Below are 20,889 nucleotides of genomic sequence, written 5' to 3'. Positions count from 1 at the left end.
GGAAGGCCACCATCCCCTTCTGAACCCAAGTAATAGAGGGCTGTTTCTCTGGTTAACTAGCAGCAGCATTTTGGAACACCTTGACATTAATAAAAAAATACTAGATACAATCATGTGACCCCCTCCCCCTCTTCTCCAATTCTACTCCCCCACCAGAACCTCTTTCGCAGAAGAATCTAAAACTCTAATTTCATTTCAGTCAATAGCACATAATAAGATAAACAAGCATAATCAGCAAATGACCATGATTCTTTTGTTAATAGATAGTGATTCAGAACCTTAACAGGACAAAAAAGAGAAAATTAAATAGTAGATATATTAAGATGCAGTACAAAGCAAAGTAGTACTAAAATAAAAGTCATGAAGACACATCATTAACTCTGAAACATTACCTAATTAAAGTTCAGCCTTAATTTTCTGAATAAAAGTTTGGCAAAACCACACTTTAATCTAGACTACAAGGCTTACACATGACTATTCCCTGTGGCCAGAATTACATCGCACAACTTTTTGTGCTATTATGTTTTTAAAACAGAACAACAAAAACAACAAAAGAACAGGAAAAAAGGAAAAAGACTGCCTATACTGGGATGAAATTATGGAAGATCATGGGGACACAGAATGGAGCAAAGATACAAAGAGAGGGCCTTAAAAAGAAGTGGGAATGAAAGCTAATTTAGTTGACAGGTGATACTTCCTATAGAATCACCAACCTGTTCTAGATTCACTTTCTGAGCCAGCTGTTGGTGGTTTTCAGCAAGTCACTCTTTCCCTTGTCTTCTTTTTAAAGCCACTGTTAGACATCCCTTCCTAGGAAGCAGGAATCTAAAGACAATTCTAGCCTTTGGGGAGTTTCTTTCATGTGCCTGAGCCTAAAAGAACAATAAAAGGCTTTTGATGATGCTCACCTGACTCCTAGCCAAGGTGTAACTTGGTCTGGGATGATACTCAAAGTATTTACAAATCAGTACACACCAGGCAGTCAGATTAGGCAAGTTCTAGATGCCCCTGGTCAGGCAGGTATTAAACTACCAGAAGATCCAGGCTGGGCCCACTCAGCCATGAGGCACAGAAAGCCCAGTGCCTATGGCCCATAGTATTTTAAAGGGCCCACAAAAATGTTTTCATTTTTTATAAATCAGAATTTTCAAAATGAATATAACAAAAATGTGAATGTACTTGGTGCCACTAAATTGTACACTAAAAAAGGGTTAAAATGGTAAATTTTATATTATGTATATTTTACCATAATAAAAAATGCAAATGCCATTTTGAAAAACCAACTCTATTAAGTGATAGAAACTCATACTGAAGCCAAGAAATGATGTCAGTAATTTAATATCCATAAACATCTTAGGGCAGTAAACAATGGCAGCTATTATGCAGAAAATTTTGCTTAAAATAGGGTACAAAAGTCCAAAAGTACTTCTCAGAAAAAAATGAGTATTGTATGATATAGTTTTGTGTCATAACACTCATTAGTACATTGGTAATAATTTCAGGAGGCTTAACAATAACGTGGTCACATAACATGGCCATAAAATACCATAATATAGTCACAAATAGTCATAAATAGGCAAGAAGACAAAACAGTATAAAAGTATAAAAGAAAAAAGGATAGGTAATCTTTACAAAATGCCAATGAGAGATACAGGCTAAGAAATATATCTCTTTAATAAGCCTTTAAATCAAAAAAAAAATGAATATAATCTAACCTGGATTATATTTGTCTTTATAGCAATGCAGTTGTAAAATATTTTAATTTTTTTTCTTTCAATGGAAGAAACTCAAGGCCACAGCAAATTTCCAAATAGTACAGAAATATCAATATTTTAACAATGCTATATCTGTTCCAGGGCATAGAACCCCAGTGATAGGATAGGCCAATCCTACCACTGTTGGTAATATTTTAAACAGATACAGCCTCTTTTCTTACCTACTATGAAACACTGCTTGGATCCTTTGTAATAAATTTGGAATGCATGCCAGCTTTAAAACATAATTCCATTAAAAACTTCCTCAGCTTTTTATCTCTGAAACAACTAGGATATGCAACACTTTTTGCTTTAAAGCTACTTATACGCCTGGAAAGATAATTCAATAGGCAGCTATATTTAGGAAAACAAAATGGTACTTCACACAAAATGATCAATCAGATGTACTCAAATGGCAGCTGCAGGGCTGGAAGGAGCCATGTACCTCCAAAGTGCTCCCACTAAGGGACTGGTCACTTGACTCAATGTTTGGCCCTAACTTTCTATCCTGCAATATTGTAGGTTGACTTCCAACACCTATATTTAGAATCTAGCCAACACTCTGGCTTACCATTTTTTCACCTTCTCAAGTCAATGGCTTGGATTCCATTATAGACAATCATTCCCATGACCACATCTTGGGATCTGTCATTCCCCAGAATTGTTCTACATCTGAAATATCAAAAAATTCCAGTACATTCCCTTTGCTCACTACTTCTAATTCTTCTAGCTCTCTCACTCCTTCACTACTGCTGTGCTTGTTCTTTTTTTAATTCCCTGGACCCTTCAACTTCCTGAGTTTGCTAGTCTGTGCCTGAACTAATTATTTTCCTTACTAATCGTTAGTGTGTTCAGTTGACTCTCCACCATTACCCTCAGCTCACTTGTCCTTTGTCTCAAAGGCTCACATACCCTACAAACAGCCAGCTTTAGACCAATCTTCTGATGTAACTTCTCTGCAACTTTTCCTTTATTTTCATTCTTTGGGAGAATGATAGGGAAGCTTTTAAGACAAGGTATCTTTCATTGAAATCGGGTGGTCATAATAAGTACAGTAAGTCCCCTACATACAAACCTTCAAGTTGCAAACTTTCAAAGATATGAACGTGTGTTTGCATGTCGATTCATGTAAATTAGTTCACGTGCCTGGTGTACAATGTCACGTGTGTGCATCCTCTACAAGTGGTTGTGCTTTTGTGTGCTTTACTGTCCAGCACTGTTGGTGTGCAACATGAGGAGCTTATTAATGAAGACCTGATGAAATTGGAGGCCCAGAGAAAAGACGAAGAGAGACAAGAGGAAGAAGAAGTAACTGAAGAACTGAAGAGATTCACAACACAGGAAGTGGCAAGGGGATTTTCTTTATTTGACGAGGCACTGTTAGTTTTTGAGGCACAGGACTCAAACATAGAACAGTACATGAAGTTTGCAGCAGCCATTCAGAATGCAATCCAGTGCTACCGGTGTCATCTATGATGAGAAAAAAAGAGCTACTACCCAGACATCACTGGATCGTTTTTTCAAGATGGAAGACAGAATTGAATCCAGCAAGGAACCAGAACCTGTGCCATCAACGTCAGGTGTGAGTGAAACTGCAGCTTGCCCTCCGTCTTCTGTTGCTGACCATCCTCCAGCTCTACCATCTCCCACCTCCTCTCCCTCCTCCAGTCAGTAACTCTTCTTGCCTGTTCACTTGATGCCAGCCCTGTATGCCGGCTGTTGTACTGTACTACTGTACTTTTCAAGGTACTGTACTGTAAGACTAAAAATGTTTTCTTTATTTTTGTGTTTGTTTTTTATGTATTATTTGTGTGAAAAGTAGTATAAACCTATTACAGTACAGTACTGTAGCCAATTATGTTAGTTGGGTACCTAGGCTAACTTTGTTGGACTTAACAAATTGGACTATGAACACACTCTTGGAACAGAACTTGTTTGTATGTAGGTGACTTACTGTACCCAGCTTTAAGAGGTGGAGTTCTGAAGAAGTAGCTTGCAATTCTCTTTCATTTCTCTCCTTGGAAATGATTTCATAGCTTCCTAATATTCTGTATTTATTCATTCATGTCTAGAGCTATGGGGAGATAATTTGCATTTTCCTTAAGACTTCGTATGATGCTATCCCACTTTATGCAATTATGAATTAAGCAAGTGTAAGAGACCATAATATAAAAATTTATAAAGTCTCAATTCATGCACAAAATTTAAAATAATACGAATCAAAATATTTTAACATTTCTTCAGGAATTGCATAATTGTAAAGGTGGTAGCCTGAGTGAGTGGTGAGCTGTGTTTATGCTAAGGCCACATGGTGAAGTCTCTAGCAAGTAAAAAATATACTCCTTATTTTGAGAGTATTTTATGAATCATACATTTCTTTATGTGCACAGTCACTTCTAAGTCAGAGTTCAGTCACTATTCTGTTGTTACTTAACCATTCATTGTCATTACAATTTAAAAGAATTTTTGTATTCTATAACAATGTAATGCAAGCATTCATTAATGGGGTGCTAGAAGCAGGGCTATAAACATGCCTCAAAATCAATTCCTTTGATAAAGAACTTAGAAGTGAATGAACAAACTCTAAATAAAGCCAAACAACTGCCAGCGCATGCTGCATGCTGTGCTGTTAATGTGGAAACACGCAACATGAGAAATACTAGAAATAATGCTGAAAAAATTAAAAGCACAAATATATAACACAATAGCTAAAGATTCATGCACCCTGAGAATATATCACACATTCTTTATATTTATGCTCTTGGGGAAACTAGTCCTTTGAATTTTGTGAGTTTTTAATTACATGTCTTACAACTTCCTTTTGTTTGGAGATGGAGCCAAATCCCATGTATATAAGGAAATGAGCCTGAATTGCATTTATAAATAATATATTTGTTTCCTTGTGGTTCTTCTGATTATAAACCACCATGCTTACTACATTGGAAAATGCTGAAAAATTTAAAGATGAAGAAAATCACTTAGAATTTCACCATTCACTAGTCAACTTTACTGGCATTTTTCACAGTTTCTTCAGGCTTTTTTCCTCTATACTTTTACATAGTTTGGATAAAATACACATACAATTTTGTATCTTAAAGTTTTTCTTGACCTTAAATAAGAAGATTTATCAAGACAGTAAGAACTATCCATGGACTTTCTAAAGACTATAAAATATCTCATCATGTGATTATAACCTATTTAATTAGTACTGTCAGAGAGGAAAAAAACTTTCCTTTACACTTCTAGGTTCTTCTGACTGGTCTAAGAATTAAACTGACACGAGACAGATTAACAGGCAAAAGTCTAATTTAATTTCATACATACAGGAACCCCACATACATGAGAAGGTCAGAGTCCCTACATACATGAGAGGTTCAAAGACAGAAAGGTAAAATAAGGTCATCCTGAGCTAAGGAATGGGATAGGGGCCTGGAGCTTCCAAGAAAAGGAGGGTTCACAAGACAATAAGAAAAGCAGATGTTTGGCAATTAGACATTTGCCCTACCATTCAGATGGGGTTACTTAGCTCAAATTTATCTCTGTAATAACTTTTTTTTTTCCGGGGAAAAATTCCCAGTTTAAATTCTTCTAGGTAGTTAAGGTAGGAACAGTAGGTTATCTTGAACACACAGGGTCTCATGTCTTTAACTCAAAAAAATCCTCATGCAGGAGTGACAAATTTTGGGGAGGCTCATTCGGAATCCCTAGAGCACCACACCTGATACTAAAATATTAGGTAATTTCCAAGTTTTGCTGTAATAAATAATTCAATGATGAGTATCTTGCAATATAAATTTTATCCCTGGTATGAATTATTTTTCTTTGGGGAAATCCTTAGGAGAATTATTAGATCAAATAGTATCTCAATTCATATCGCCAAATTCCTTTACAGAAAGATTAAAATAATTTACAATATTCCTGGCAATAGAAAAAAGTACCCATCTCACCCCACCTTTACTCAACTGAGTATTATTCTTTTAAAAAATATTGCCAACTTTATTAGCAAAAAAATTTATTGCTTTAATTCACATATTCTATTATTTGTAGGTTGGGATTTTCCCTGTATTTATTAGCTAGTTAATAATAATAATTTCCTACTTTGTGAATTGTCTTTATATGACCTTTGCTCATTTCCCTAGGGTTTTAACATTTTTCCTGCCAATAGGTCTGAGTTCTTTATGTATTAAGCATATTAATCCATAAGCCATCATATTTGCTTTCCTTATGGCTTGAATGCTATTTCTTAATGAGAAAAAAATAAATAAGATTAAACATAACGAAAGTAGTGTCATGAATAGTTTACCTACCTAAATTGGTTATGCCACTGTTTCAATAAACTTTTGATTATTCTCATCTGTTTATACTTTCAAATAATTTTCAGAATCTTAGAGTTCTGATAGAAAACAAAATCCATTGGAATTTTTAATGTAATTATATTAAATTTATAAATTTAACTTATAATTTAGTTTTCCAGTCCCCTCAAATGGTAGTTATTCCCTTGTATTTGAGATTTCTGTCTTAGTTACCTTTGGTGTATATTTATTTTTTAAAAAAATACTTTAATGCCTTCAAATAACAATTTATTATTATCTTCTTGGAATCTCACATGGTTTGCAGTCAGATGGCAACTGGAGCTACAGTCCAAGCTTACTAGGGTGGATGTCCAAGATGGCTTTGTCGCTCATAAGTCAAGCTCATCAGTGTTCCTTCTCATGGCCTCTCCCTCCAGCAGAGTAGCCTAGATTTCTTACATGGTGGCTCAGGGCTCCAAGAGTTGGAAGCAGCCTTATTAAAGATAGCCTAGATTTGGCATAGGATTCCTTTTGCCACATTCTATTGATCAAATCTGTCATGTGACAGCCTAAATTCAAAAGGTGGAGGAACATTTACCTCTTGCTAGGGAAGTGGCCTGTCCACCATCTTTGGAGACAAACTACCACATATTCTTTATTGATCTTTATTTGATCTAGAATTTTCTTCATAAAAGTATTTAAAATTTGTGTTGTTACAGTAATTTGTATGTTTTTCTTTTATAGCCTACTAAGCAGTTATTGCTAATATGAAGGAAAGATATTGTCTTTGATACATTTGTTTATTTAGTAATCACCTTACTAAATGGTCTTATTCATTCTAGTTACCTACTTTAACATCTTGGTTCTCCTGAGAAGATAATCATACTATCTGAAAATAAAGATTTTTTTCTCCTCTTTTTCAATAGTTAAGTCTCTTATCTATTGCACCAGTTAAGACTTCCTAAAAAAGACTAATAGGAAGCATCCTTGTTCTGCTTTTGTATAATTGTTGTATAATTTTTAAGTATAAGTTTATTGAAGTTGTAAGCTGGACATATTTTATCAACATATATATTTCCCACAGCTAAATTAAACCACTTATTTTATATGCTAATACAATACAAATGAATAGAAAGGTAGGTTCTTATTCCAGATAAATTGAATTTAGGGAGGGGGACAATAAAATAAGATGAGGAAGAAAGTAACTAATATATTTTGGACACTGCAATATTTTCTCCCTGAAATCTATAAACTTATTCCCAAAATAAATCATAAGTATAAAATATTCCATTAACTCCCACAAATAGCTAATATCTCTAAATAAATATAAAACATCATAAATCTCAGCAATTTGTTCTTTCTTCTCAAACATGACTATTTACACTAGATGTAAAGAATCACATTAAGTACATAAATATTTAGAATATGGCTTTTCAGCCCTCTTATACTCACAAGTGGCTGATATTCATATGGTGGAGCATATTCTTCAGCATATGTTGTCAATGCACACCTAAGAAGGGTAAGTCAATATTTAAGAAAAGAATGACTCCAAAACAAAAATATTTTAAAATTTTAGTAGCATATGTTTCATATGCAATAAAAACATTTCAAGGAAGATTGGCCCTAGTAAAAGTTTAAAAATTTTAAAATTCCCAGGCCTCATTTATAGTGTTAACTAACACTAGCAAGGTGCCTTCCTTCAGTCACTTCCAATTCAGCACCACCTACTATTCTCTAGTACTAATGATATGCTACCAACTCCAAGTCCCTAAGCTCAGGTGCATTCTAGGCAAAGGGTTCTCTTTTCCACTCACTTTCTGCTTCTCAAAACTTTTTGACCCTATGTCCCATGTTCTCTGCTAGATGACAACTGAAAAATAATAGAAGACAACCAGGTGGACTGAGATTACATAGCTTCCCCAACCTCCACCCTATGACACACATAGAACGGGGGAATAAAATACATCCTCCTCCCCCAAGTCTACAAACACAGCCAAGGGAAACCATGCAGTGCTAGAAATGAAGAGGATATTCATTAGAATGGGAGGCCATAAGCTGATGTCCCAAGACTCAAAGCTGGAGTTTGAACTGCCTATCAAGGGCAGGAGACATGGCCTTGGGTTCACAGAAGACACAGAGCTAAACTGCTACTTACAGCCAGGAGTCTGTAAAGGCTGTACCTCATATCAAAGAGACCAAAGAAACTCCAGCCATCAGACCAGAAACTTGCAAGAAACTTTCTCTCTGTTCAGCATTCAGAATGGGGTAAAAACGATTCTCCTATGAGAAATTACAGTCCTACTTCTGTTCCTGGCAATATTATGGGATTACATGGTCAAAGAAACTCCTCTGAGAATTGCACTCCTAAAAATATTGGGTACAATGAAATTTAAACATTTTAATGCATGGCTGACCTAGTGGGAAAGCAGAGAACTCAACAAGTAAAAGAATTGAAAAATAATTAGGAAGTCAACTAGGAATGGTTATTGGGTACAGGTGCTAATATTTAGCTGCTGGTAACCACCAATTGCTGCCGGTCTTTCAAGGTGTGATTTCCAGAGGGGCAGCATTAGCATTATCTGGGGACTTGTAAGAAACGCAAATACTTGGAGGCTACCCCAGATATACTGAGTTAGAAACTCTGGGGGTTGGCCCAGCAATCTATGTTTTAACAAGCACTTTAGGTGATTCTAAAAGTCTGAGTATTGGGAATTAAAAGAACAAAAATTAGAAGTATAACTTTCAAACCAGCAAATAGGATATTATTAGTATTTTGTGTGTGTGTGGTACGTGGGCCTCTCACTGCTGTGGCCTCTCCCGTTGCAGAGCACAGGCTCCGGACGTGCAGGCTCAGCGGCCATGGCTCACGGGCCCAGCAGCTCCGTGGCACGTGGGATCTTCCCAGACCGGGGCACAAACCTGTGTCCCCTGCATCGGCAGGCGAACTACCAACCACTGTGCCACCAGGGAAGCCCAGGATATTATTTTTAAATAACAATCTAATAGAAAGCAGGAGAGGAGAATAAAAGAGAAAAATCTTTTCTGCTCAGAAGAACAAATTAAAATCATAAAAAATTAAACATCTTGGCAATCACAATGAAAGTAAAGAGACTAAACCCATCAGTGAAAGTATTTTCTCAAACTTAAACTGAACATCAAGTTGTATGATACAGCCCAACTCTATGCTTTTTTTTTTTTTTTTTTGGTTTTTGCTTTTCAAGTATAGTTGATTTATAATATTATATTAGTTTCAGGTACAGCATAGTGATTCAGTATTTTTATACATTATACTTTATTAACAGTTATTACAGGGGGAGAGTTCCAAGAAGGAGGAGGAGTAAGACATGGAAATCACCTTCCTCCCCACAAATGCATCAAAAATACATCTACATGTAGAACAGCTCCTACAGAGCACCTACTGAACGCTGGCAGAAGACCTCAGACTTCCCAAAAGGCAAGAAACTCCCCACGTACCTGGGTAGGGCAAAAGAAAAAACAGAGACAAAAGAATAGGGACTGGACCTGCACCTCTGCGAGGGAACTGTGAAGGAGGATAGGTTTCCACACAATAGGAAGACCCTTCATGGGTGAAGACTACGGGTGGTGGAGGGGGGAAGCTTCAGAGCCACAGAGGAGAGCACAGCAACAGGGGTGCAGAGGGCAAAGCAGAGAGATTCCTGCACAGAGGATCGGTGCCTACCAGCAGTCACCAGCCCAAGAGGCTTGTCTGCTCACCCGCCAGGGCGGGCAGGGGCTGGGAGCCGAGGCTCGGGCTTCGGAGGTCAGACCCCAGGGAGAAGACTGGGGTTGGCTGCATGAACACAGCCTGAAGGGGGCTAGTGCACCACAGCTAGCTGGGAGGGAGTCCGGGAGAAACTCTTGAACTGCCTAAGAGGCAAGAGACCATTGTTTCAGAGTGTGTGAGGAGAAGGGATTCAGAGTACTGCCTAAACGAGCTCCAGAGACAAGCGCGAGCCGCGGCTGTCAGCGCAGACCCCAGAGACCAGCATGAGACGCTAAAGCTGCTGCTGCCACCACCAAGAAGCCTGTGTGCAAGCACAGGTCACTCTGCACACCTCGCCTCCCAGGAGGCTGTGCAGCCCACCACTGCCAGGGTCCCATGATCCAGGGACAACTTCCCCAGGAGAACACACAGTGAGCCTCAGGCTGGTGCAATGTCACGTTGGCCTCTGCCGCCACAGGCTCGCCCCACATTCCGTACCCCTCCCTCCCCCTGGCCTGAGTGAGCCAGAGCCCCTGAATCAGCTGCTTCTTTAACCTTGTCCTGAGTGAAGAACAGATGCCCTCAGATGACCTACATGCAGAGGTGAGGCCAAATCCAAAGCTGAACCCCGGGAGCTGTGCAAACAAAGAAGAGAAAGGGAAATTTCTCCCAGCAGCCTCAGGAGCAGCGGATTAAATCTCCACAATCAGCTTGATGTACCCTGCACCTCTGGAATAGCTGAATAGACAACAAATCATCCCAAAATTGAGGCGGTGGACTTTGGGAGCAACCTGTAGACTTGGGGTTTGCTTTCTGCATCTAAGTTGTTTCTGGTTTTATGTTTATCTTAGTTTAGTATTTAGAGCTTACTATCATTGGTAGATTTGTTTATTGATTTGGTTGCTTTCTTTCTTTTTTAAAATATACATATATTTTTTTCCTTTTTCTCCTTTTGTGAGTGTGTATGTGTATGCTCCTCTGTGTGATTTTCTCTGTATAGCTTTGCTTTTACCATTTGTCCTAGGGTTCTGTCTGTCTGGGTTTTTTTAGTATAGTTTTTAATGCTTGTTCTCATTGGTGGATTTGTTTTTTGGTTTCACTGCTCTCTCCTTCTTTCTTTTTCTTTATTACTTTTTCATTTTTTAAATTTGTAATAATTTCTTTTATTTTTTAATTTAATAACTTTATTTCATTTTATTTTTTTATTTCTTCTTTTCTTTTTTTTCCCTCCCTTTTCTTCTGAGCCATGTGGCTGACTGGGTCTTGGTGCTCCAGCCAAGTGTCAGGCCTGAGCCTCTGAGGTAGGAGAGCCGAGTTCAGGACATTGGCCTACCAGAGATATCCTGCCCCCACATAATATCAAACAGTGAAAGCTCTCAGAGATCTCCATCTCAATGCTAAGACCCAGCTCCACTCAACGACCAGTAAGCTACAGTGCTGCACACCCTATGACAAACAACTAGCAAGACAGGAACACAACACCATCCATTAGCAGAGAGGCTGCCTAAAATCATAAGTTCACAGATACCCCAAAACACAACACCACATGTGGTCCTGCCCACCAGAAAGACAAGATTCAGCCTCATCCACCAGAACACAGGCACCAGTCCCCTCCACCAGGAAGCCTACAAAACCCACTGAAGCAACCTTACCCACTGGGGCAGACACCAAAAGCAAAGGGAACTATGAACCTACATCCTGCAGAAAGGAGACCCCAAGCACAGTAAGTTAAGCAAAATGAGAAGACAGAAATACACAGCAGATGAAAGAGCAAGGTAAAAACCTACCAGACCAAACAAATGAAGAGGAAATAGGCAGTCTACCTGAAAAAGAATTCAGAGTAATGATAGTAAAGACAATCCAAAATCTTGGAAATAGAATGGAGAAAATACAAGAAATGTTTAACAAGGATCTAGAAGAACTAAAGAAGAAACAAACAATGATGAGCAACACAATAAATGAAATTCAAAATCCTCTAGAAGGAATCAATAGCAGAATAACTGAGGCAGAAGAATGGGTAAGTGACCTGGAAGATAAAATAGCAGAAAGAACTACTGCAGAGCAGAATAAAGAAAAAAGAATGAAAAGAATTGAGGACAGTCTCAGAGACCTCTGGGACAACATTAAACACACCAACATTCAAATTATAGGGGTCCCAGAAGAACAGGAGAAAAAGAAAGGGTCTGAGAAAATATTTTAAGAGATTATAGTTGAAAATGTCCCTAATATGGGAAAGGAAATAGTCAATCAACTCCGGGAAGCACAGAGAGTCCCATACAGGATAAATCCAAGGAGAAACATGCCAAGACATGTATTAATCAAACCATCAAAAATTAAAGACTAACAAAAAATATTAAAAGCAACAAGGGAAAAGCAACAAATAACATGCAAAGGAATACCCATAAGGTTAACGGTTGATCATTCAGCAGAAACTCTGCAAGCCAGAAGGGAGTGGCAGGACATATTTAAAGAGATGAAAGAGAAAAACCTACAACCAAGATCACTATACTCAGCAAAGATCTCATTCAGATTTGACAGAGAAATTAAAACCTTTACAGACAAGCAAAAGATAAGAGAATTCAGCACCACCAGATGAGCTTTACAACAAATGCTAAAGGAACTTCTCTAGGCAGGAAACACAACAGAAGGAAAAGACCTATAATAACAAACCCCAAACAATTTTTAAAATGGTAATAGGAATACACATATTGATAACTACCTTAAATGTAAATGGATTAAATGCTCCGACCAAAAGACATAGACTGGATGAATGGATACAAAAACAAGACCCATATATATGCTGTCTACAAGAGACCCACTTCAGACCTAGGGACACTTACAGACTGAAAGTGAGGGGATGGAAAAAGATATTCCATGCAAATGGAAATCAAAAGGAAGTTGCAGTAGCAATTCTCATACGAGACAAAATAGACTTTAAAATAAAGACTATTACAAGAGACAAAGAAGGACACTACATAATGATCAAGGGATCGATCCAAGAGGAAGATATAACACTTGTAAATATTTATGCACCCAACATAGGAGCACGTCAATACTTAAGGCAAATGCTAACAGCCATAAAAGGGGAAATCGACAGTAACACAATCATAGCAGGGGATTTAACACCCCACTTTCACAAATGGACAGATCATCCAAAATGAAAATAAATAAGGAAACACAAGCTTTAAATGATACATTAAGCAAGATGGACTTAATTGATATTTACAGGACATTCCATCCAAAAACAACAGAATACACATTCTTCTCAAGTGCTCATGGAACATTCTCCAGGATAGATCATATCTTGGGTCACAAATCAAGCCTTGGCAAATTTAAGAAAATTGAAATTGTATCGAGTGTCTTTTCCAACCACAATGCTATGAGACTAGATATCAATTACAGGAAAAAATCTGTAAGAAATACAAACACATGGAAGCTAAACAACACACTACTTAGTAACCAAGAGATCACTGAAGAAATCAAAGAGGAAATCAAAAAATACATAGAAACAAATGACAATAAAAATACAACAGCCCAAAACCTATGGGATGCAGCAAAAGCAGTTCTAAGAGGGAAGTTTATAGCAATACAATCCTACCTCAAGAAACAAGAAACATCTCAAATAAACAACCTAACCTTATACCTAAAGCAAGTAGAGAAAGGAACAAAAAACCCAAAAGTTAACAGAAGGAAAGAAATCATAAAGATCAGATCAGAAATAAATAAAAAAGAAATGAAGGAAACAATAGCAAAGATCAATAAAACTAAAAGCTAGTTCTTTGAGAAGATAAACAAAATTGATAAACCACTAGCCAGACTCATCATGCAAAAAGGGAGAGCTTCCCTGGTGGCACAGTGGTTCAGAGTCCGCCTGCCGATGCAGAGAACACAGGTTCGTGCCCTGGTCCAGGAAGATCCCACATGCCGTGGAGCGGCTGGGCCCGTGAGCCATGGCCGATGAGCATGTGTGTCCAGAGCCAGTGCTCCGCAATGGGAGAGGCCATGACAGTGACAGGACCACGTACCGCAAAAAAAAAAAAAAGAGAGAGAGAAAAAGGTAGAACACTCAAATCAACAGAATTAGAAATGAAAAAGGAGAATCAACAACTGACACTGCAGAAATACAAAGGATCATGAGAGATTACTACAAGCAACTCTATGCCAATAAAATGGACAACCTGGAAGAAATGGACAAATTCTTAGAAAAGCACAACCTCCAGATACTGAACCAGGAAGAAATAGAAAATATGAACAGACCAATCACAAGCACTGAAATTGAAACTGTGATTGAAAGCAAAAGCCCAGGACCAGATGGATTTACTGGTGAATTCTATCAAACATTTAGAGAAGAGCTAACACCTATCCTTCTCAAACTCTTCCAAAATATAGCAGAGGGAGGAACATTCCCAAACTCATTCTACAAGGCCACCATTTCCCTAATACCAAAACCAGACAAAGATATCACAAAAAAAGAAAACTACAGGCCAATATCACTGATGAATATAGATGCAAAAATCCTCAATGAAATACTAGCAAACAGAATCCAACAGCACATTAAAAGGATCATACACCATGATCAAGTGGGGTTTATCCCAGGAATGCAAGGATTCTTCAATATATGCAAATCAATCAATGTGATATGCAATATTAACAAATTGAAGGAGAAAGACCATATGATCATTTCAATAGATGCAGAAAAAGCTTTTGACAAATTTCAACACCCATTTATGTTAAAAACTCTCCAGAAAGTAGGCATAGAGGGAATTTTCCTCAACATAATAGAGGCCCTATATGACAAACTGACAGCCAACACAGCTCTCAATGGTGAAAAACTGAAACCATTTCCACGAAGATAGGGAACAAGACAAGGCTGCCCACTCTCACCACTATTATTCAACGTAGTTTTGGAATTTTTAGCCACAGCAATCAGAGAAGAAAAAGAAATAAAAAGAATCCAAATCAGGACAGAAGAAATAAAGCTGTCACTGTTTGTAGATGACATGATACTATACATATACACATATACATAGAGAATCCTAAAGATGCTACCAGAAAACTACTAGAGCTAATCAGTGAATTTCATAAAGTAGCAGGATACAAAATTAATGCACAGAAATCTCTTGCATTCCTATATACTAATGATGAAAAATCTGAAAGAGAAATAAAGGAAACATTCCCATTTACCACTGCAACAAAAAGAATAAAATACCTAGGAATAAACCTACCCAAGGAGACAAAAGACCTGTATGCAGAAAACTGTAAGACACTGATGAAAGAAATTAAAGATAATACAAACATATGGAGAGATACACCATGTTCTTGGATTGGAAGAATCAACATTGTGAAAATGGCTATACTACCCAAAGCAATCTACAGGCTCAATGCAATCCCTATCAAACTACCAATGGCATTTTTCACAGAACTAGAACCAAAAATTTCATGATTTGTATGGAAACAAAAAAGACCCTGAATAGCCAAAGCAATCTTGAGAACGAAAAATGGAGCTGGAGGAATCAGGCTCCCTGACTTCAGACTATACTACAAAGCTACAGTAATCAAGACAGTATGGTACTGGCACAAAAACAGTAATATAGATCAATGGAACAGGATAGAAAGCCCAGAGATAAACCTACACACATATGGTCACCTTATTTTTGATAAAGGAGGCAAGAATATGCAATGGAGAAAAGATGGCCACTTGAATAAGTGGTGCTGAGAAAACTGGACAGCTACATATAAAAGAATGAAATTAGAACACTCCTTAACACCATACACAAAAATAAACTCAAAATGGATTAAAGACCTAAAATAAGGCCAGACACTACAAAACTCTTAGAGGAAAACATAGGCAGAACACTCTATGACATAAATCACAGAAAGATCCTTTGACCCACCTCCTAGAGTAATGGAAATTAAAAAAAAAAAAAAAAAAAAAAAGAGACCTAATGAAACTTAAAAGCTTTTTCACAGCAAAGGAAACCATAAACAAGGTGAAAAGACAACCCTCAGAATGGGAGAAAATATTTGTAAATGAAGCAACTGACAAAGGATTAATCTCCAAAATTTACAAGCAGCTCATGCAGCTCAATATCAAAAAAACAAACAACCCAATCCAAAAATTGGTGGAAGACCTAAATAGACATTTCTCTAAGGAAGACATACAGATGGCCAAGAGGCACATGAAAAGATGCTCAACATCACTAATCATTAGAGAACTGAAAATCAAAACCACAATGAGGTATCACCTCACACCAGTCAGAATGGCCATCATCAAAAAATCTACGAACAATAAATGCTGGAGAGGGTATGGAGAAAAGGGAATGCTCTTGCACTGTTGGTGGGTATGTAAATTGATACAGCCACTATGGAGAATGGTATGGAGGTTCCTTTAAAACTAAAAATGGAACTACCATACGACCCAGCAATCCCACTACTGGGCATATATCCTGAGAAAACCATAATTCAAAAAGAGTCATGTACCACAATGTTCATTGCAGCTCTATTTACAATAGCTAGGACATGGAAGCAACCTAAGTGTCCATCAACAGAGGAATGGATGAAGAAGATGTGGCACATATATACAATGGAATATTACTCAGCCATAAAAAGAAACGAAACTGAGTTATTTGTAGTGAGGTTGATGGACCTAGAGTCTGTCATACAGAGTGAACTAAGTCAGAAGAGAAAAACAAATACCGTATGCTAACATATATATATGGAATCTAAAAAAACCCCAAAAAACAAAAAACACATAGTTCTTAAGAACCTAGGGGCAGGACAGGAATAAAGACGCAGATGTTGAGAATGGACTTGAGGACACAGGGAACGGGATGGGTAAGCTCGGACAAAGTAAGAGAATGGCATGGACTTATACATACTACCAAATGTAAAACAGATAGCTAGTGGGAAGCAGCCGCATAGCATAGGGAGATTAGCTCGGTGATTTGTGACCACGTAGAGGGGTGGGATAGGGAAGGTGGGTGGGAGACACAAGAGGGAGGAAATATGGGGATATATGTATACGTGTAGCTGATTCACTTTGTTGTAAAGCAGAAACTAACACACAAATGCAGAGTAATTATACTCCAATAAAGATGTTAATAAATAAATAAAATAAAATGGGGAAAAAAAAAAAAGAAGGCATCCTTCCCTAATGGGAAAATACTGAGAACAAGTCTAAGACTAGAGTATTTGAACATTGACTTTCCAAGAAAAAGACTTGGAAAGTATACAAGACTATAAACAGCAGTCTTGGAAAGGCACTGCTCTGGGGACTAACAAGGTAAAGAAAAATAAGAAATGAAGCCCAGAAATTAAGGGTCCTAGAACCACCACTCTTCCAAAAAAGATGTCATCAGTGAAATAAAGTTCACTTCATTGATTCAACAGAAGAGGACACTCTTGAACCAAGATATTGAGGAAACTGTCCAACCTTCTCATTCCCCCTCTGTACAACTACCTGATTGCTGCTAGTCCAAGAAAATTCAACATACTTAAACAGCATAGGGCAACATTACTATGAGAAGAAAACAGTAAATGAACATCAAAACTAAGCTGATGAAAATCCTCCCCAGAAACATTTTCCCAAATAGTCACAGAAGTCCATCAGCATTTCTATTCAATGATGTACTAGAGATTCTAGCAAATACCATAAAATAAGAAAAAGAAGAAAAGAAGAAAACTGAAATGGAAGAACAATATTTTCATATTCCAACAGATGATAAGGTTGTATGTTAGAATACCCATGAGAATCTACAAATCATAAAAGGAGGCAAGTTCCAGGAAGGTTGTTGGATACAAGATCAATATACAAAGATATCATAGCAATACACCAGCAACAAGAAATTAGAGAGTGTAATTAAAGTGGTAAAATCCCACTTATAATTGCAATAAAATCTCTAAGCTTCCAATAGGAATACAACTAATGTAAGATTGACATTTATGGAGAAAATTTATTAAAATTTTTAAAGGACATAAAATAACTCCTTTATTTATGATGGATGACTCAATGTATGTTACATATGTGTATGTATATGTATATACATATATAATTTCTAAAAGGTTTACTGTCTGACATTTTACATATAGGTCTTGATTAAATTATAATTTAAAAGTTCTATTGCTCAAAAGACAGTATAAACAGAGTTACAAGAGAAGGTATAGACTAGAAGAAGATATTACAAAATTAACCAAAACAAGATTAGTACCAAGAATAAAAAATTCTTATAAATCAATAAGACAAAATCCCATAAAAATGGATTTTTTAAATAACTAGCCAGTTCACAGTAGAAGAAATCAGAATGGCTAATTATTATTTGAAAATAAATTCAGGCTTAAAATTCAGTCTTAAATTCAGTAATTAGTGAAAAGCAAAGTAAAACAACAATGATGTACCATTTTATGTCCATTAGACTGGTAAAAAGGAAAAATTTTCTACAATGTTGATAAGGACATGAAACAATAAACATATTCATACACTACTGGTGGCAATATTTTGCAAAATTGAAGGTGCATATATCGTAATACCCAGCAATTCTATTTCTGAGTATAAAGAAACCCTTGCATATATACTCAAGGAGACAAGTATACAGACACTCAATGAAGCCTTATTTGTAATAGTGAAATTTTGGAAATTAATGTCCATCAATAGGGTAGATATATGGATGGCTAGATAAATCATTTCTCCAAAAAATTATGAAGCAAATATGGTAAAAATATTAACTTACATTATAACTGGATAATGAGTAGATGGGTGTTTGAAAGTATTTTATATGGAAATATTCCATCTTAAAATGTTTAAGTGTGAATAGATGACAACGAACTTGTTTCCCTGCTTTATTCTCATCTAAAGTTATGACTCAAATGATATATTATCAGTCAAATATCAGAGTTTGCTTTAGGCAGGCTGACCTTGCAAGCCAGCATCAGGCATCTCTCAACTCAGTCATCTGGCATTTCTCACAGGCAGAAACCCATTCCCCATGTTCAGGCTCTTCTCCCTCTCTTTATTTTCACCTCTCAGCACAGAGTCTGATACAAGGTAGGCACTGAAAAATATTTACTAAATGAATAAAGCAATAAAAATAAAATTAAAATTTAAAGAGATATAGATTTACCACAATGAGAATTCAAAGTAAATAGAGGCGGAAGATTAAAATATACAATTATCTTTCTGAAAAGGCAATGTAGCTTGACCAAATGGAAACTTTTACAGCACTGAATGATGAATTTCAGTCAGTTACAGTTACTTATAAACTCTTTGTGATTCCCCCTTCCTTTTTTTTTATAAATTTGAAAAAGGGGGTAACAATCTTTAAGTGATATATTTAATCAAATTTGTCTTTTGAGAATAAAAATATGAAAAACCAACATGGATCTTCCTCTTAGATATCAGCTTAAAGTTGTAGTCAAATAAATAATATAAGGAAGGAAAGATCAAGTCCATTAAAAGAGAAATGGCCTTCAGAGAAACTCAGGAGAGCAAAAGGGGAGAAAGATAAGAGAGGCATTGGTTCTAGGCATAGAACCAATGGGGTTCTGGGGAAGAGGTGCTCTGGCTCATAAATAGATCTCTCTGGTTATAGGAAGAGAGCTGGAGTATATCAATGTCAGGGCTCCAATCCAACTTATGGCAGCCAACAATGACTTTAATTCATGTCTGGAGCCACAGGAGCAAGCCTATGCCATGTGGCCCTCCTCTACCACTTCATCACTATCCATAGCTGATAGGTCCAAATGTCAGCCTCCAGCCCATGTCAGTCAGAGCTCTCCCATGGGATAGATACCAATGGGAAAGGGTTAGTCACTCTCCTGTGATGAGAACCACGGGATGTAATGTCCATACCCTCAGAGGGAGCAAATGAAGCCATCAGGAAGAGAATCCTGGATGTTTTCTAGTCCTGATTCCAGCAGTCTCTGAAGCCCAGCTCTTCAATGGACCTTCCCAGAGTTCCATGAGGTACTCCAGTACTGTTTTTAATTAACTTCCGTTTTGGTCCAAGATAATTTTAATTATGCCTTCTCTCACTTACTACCAAAAGAGTCTTATTACAATCAGGCAGCCAAAGTCTGAGGCCACTGATCATTGTAATCATATAACTAACTCCCTTCACTCTGATTCCAAGCAGACTGGCAACCATTTGATTATAGTTTAGCTTTCTATACAGTTTTTTTTTTTTTACTGAGAGAGAATGTTTTATTAAAAGAATGTTTTTATTAAGCTGACATAACTGGTGTGCTGGAAGATTTTATTTCTCATTATAAATTAACTAATTAGAATTCTGGCTTTTCTTGTGAGTTTAATGAGCACAAGTCAGTTTCCATAAGTCAGATAAATTCTGAAGCACAGATAAAATTATCTTCCTGGAAATGTAAAACTAAAGACCAGATGCTGGTAAATTCACCAAGATAATGCCACCATGAAAGGACGCTCGGAAATTCGCCAGCTGGCTTTCACCCAGCACCACCCACAGTTTGCCACATATGCCCTCTTCAACCTTTAACAGTTGTAAGGTAGAGAACAAGTAAAGGTGTTTTGTAAGATGAGAAAGGAAAAGGAGTCTGATATTGAAGTTATCATTAAAGCCATGTAGGTATTTAAAATACCTACACCTATAACACCAGTGGTAACACGTGTGATTCTATGACAAGATGATGTACCAAAATCTAGGACAAGATGATGTACCCTGGAATCATGGTTTCTTAAATCTGGAAGAACTTTAAAAGTTAACTGCTTCTTTTCTGTTTTGTCAAGGGAAGGGGCAGATATTTTCTTACCCACCTTCCCAGCAGCCAGAATAATGGCATGTGACATCTATTCAACAAATCAGATGGTCCCACCTAAAAATCTGAATATAAGTTAGTAACTCAAAGAAGCAGAGAATTAATTTGGAATTAATCCGATCGCTGGCAGCAGTAGAAGCAGCATCCATTATTTAGAATGAGTACAGCCACAGAGGCCCACGAATTCTACTTGACTCTGTGTACGAGGGAAGGGGGATCTTACAGCCACTCTGGGAAATTCTGTCTCATTCTCGACAAGCAACCATCTCTAAAAAAAAAAAAATCTTGGGCTTCCCTGGTGGCGCAGTGGTTGAGAGTCCGCCTGCCGATGCAGGGG

At 37.2% G+C, this 20,889-nt stretch overlaps 1 protein-coding gene across 2 annotated transcripts in view; it reads right to left on the bottom strand.

Moving 5' to 3' along the window:
* CFAP95 (cilia and flagella associated protein 95) overlaps positions 1-20,889 on the bottom strand; it is a 133,166-nt gene that overhangs the window by 17,914 nt on the left and 94,363 nt on the right. For both annotated transcript variants that reach the window (XM_067039556.1, XM_059072757.2), the window contains one exon: positions 7,499-7,556. In XM_067039556.1, coding sequence (XP_066895657.1) covers positions 7,499-7,556 — 58 coding nt within the window. The remainder of the gene's footprint in view (positions 1-7,498; positions 7,557-20,889) is intronic.

This window comes from Kogia breviceps, chromosome 8, assembly GCF_026419965.1.
Source record: "Kogia breviceps isolate mKogBre1 chromosome 8, mKogBre1 haplotype 1, whole genome shotgun sequence".
Taxonomy (NCBI): Eukaryota; Metazoa; Chordata; class Mammalia; order Artiodactyla; family Physeteridae; genus Kogia; species Kogia breviceps.
Note: the sequence above shows the minus strand (reverse complement) of the source record. Positions and strands in the feature narration are given on the sequence as shown.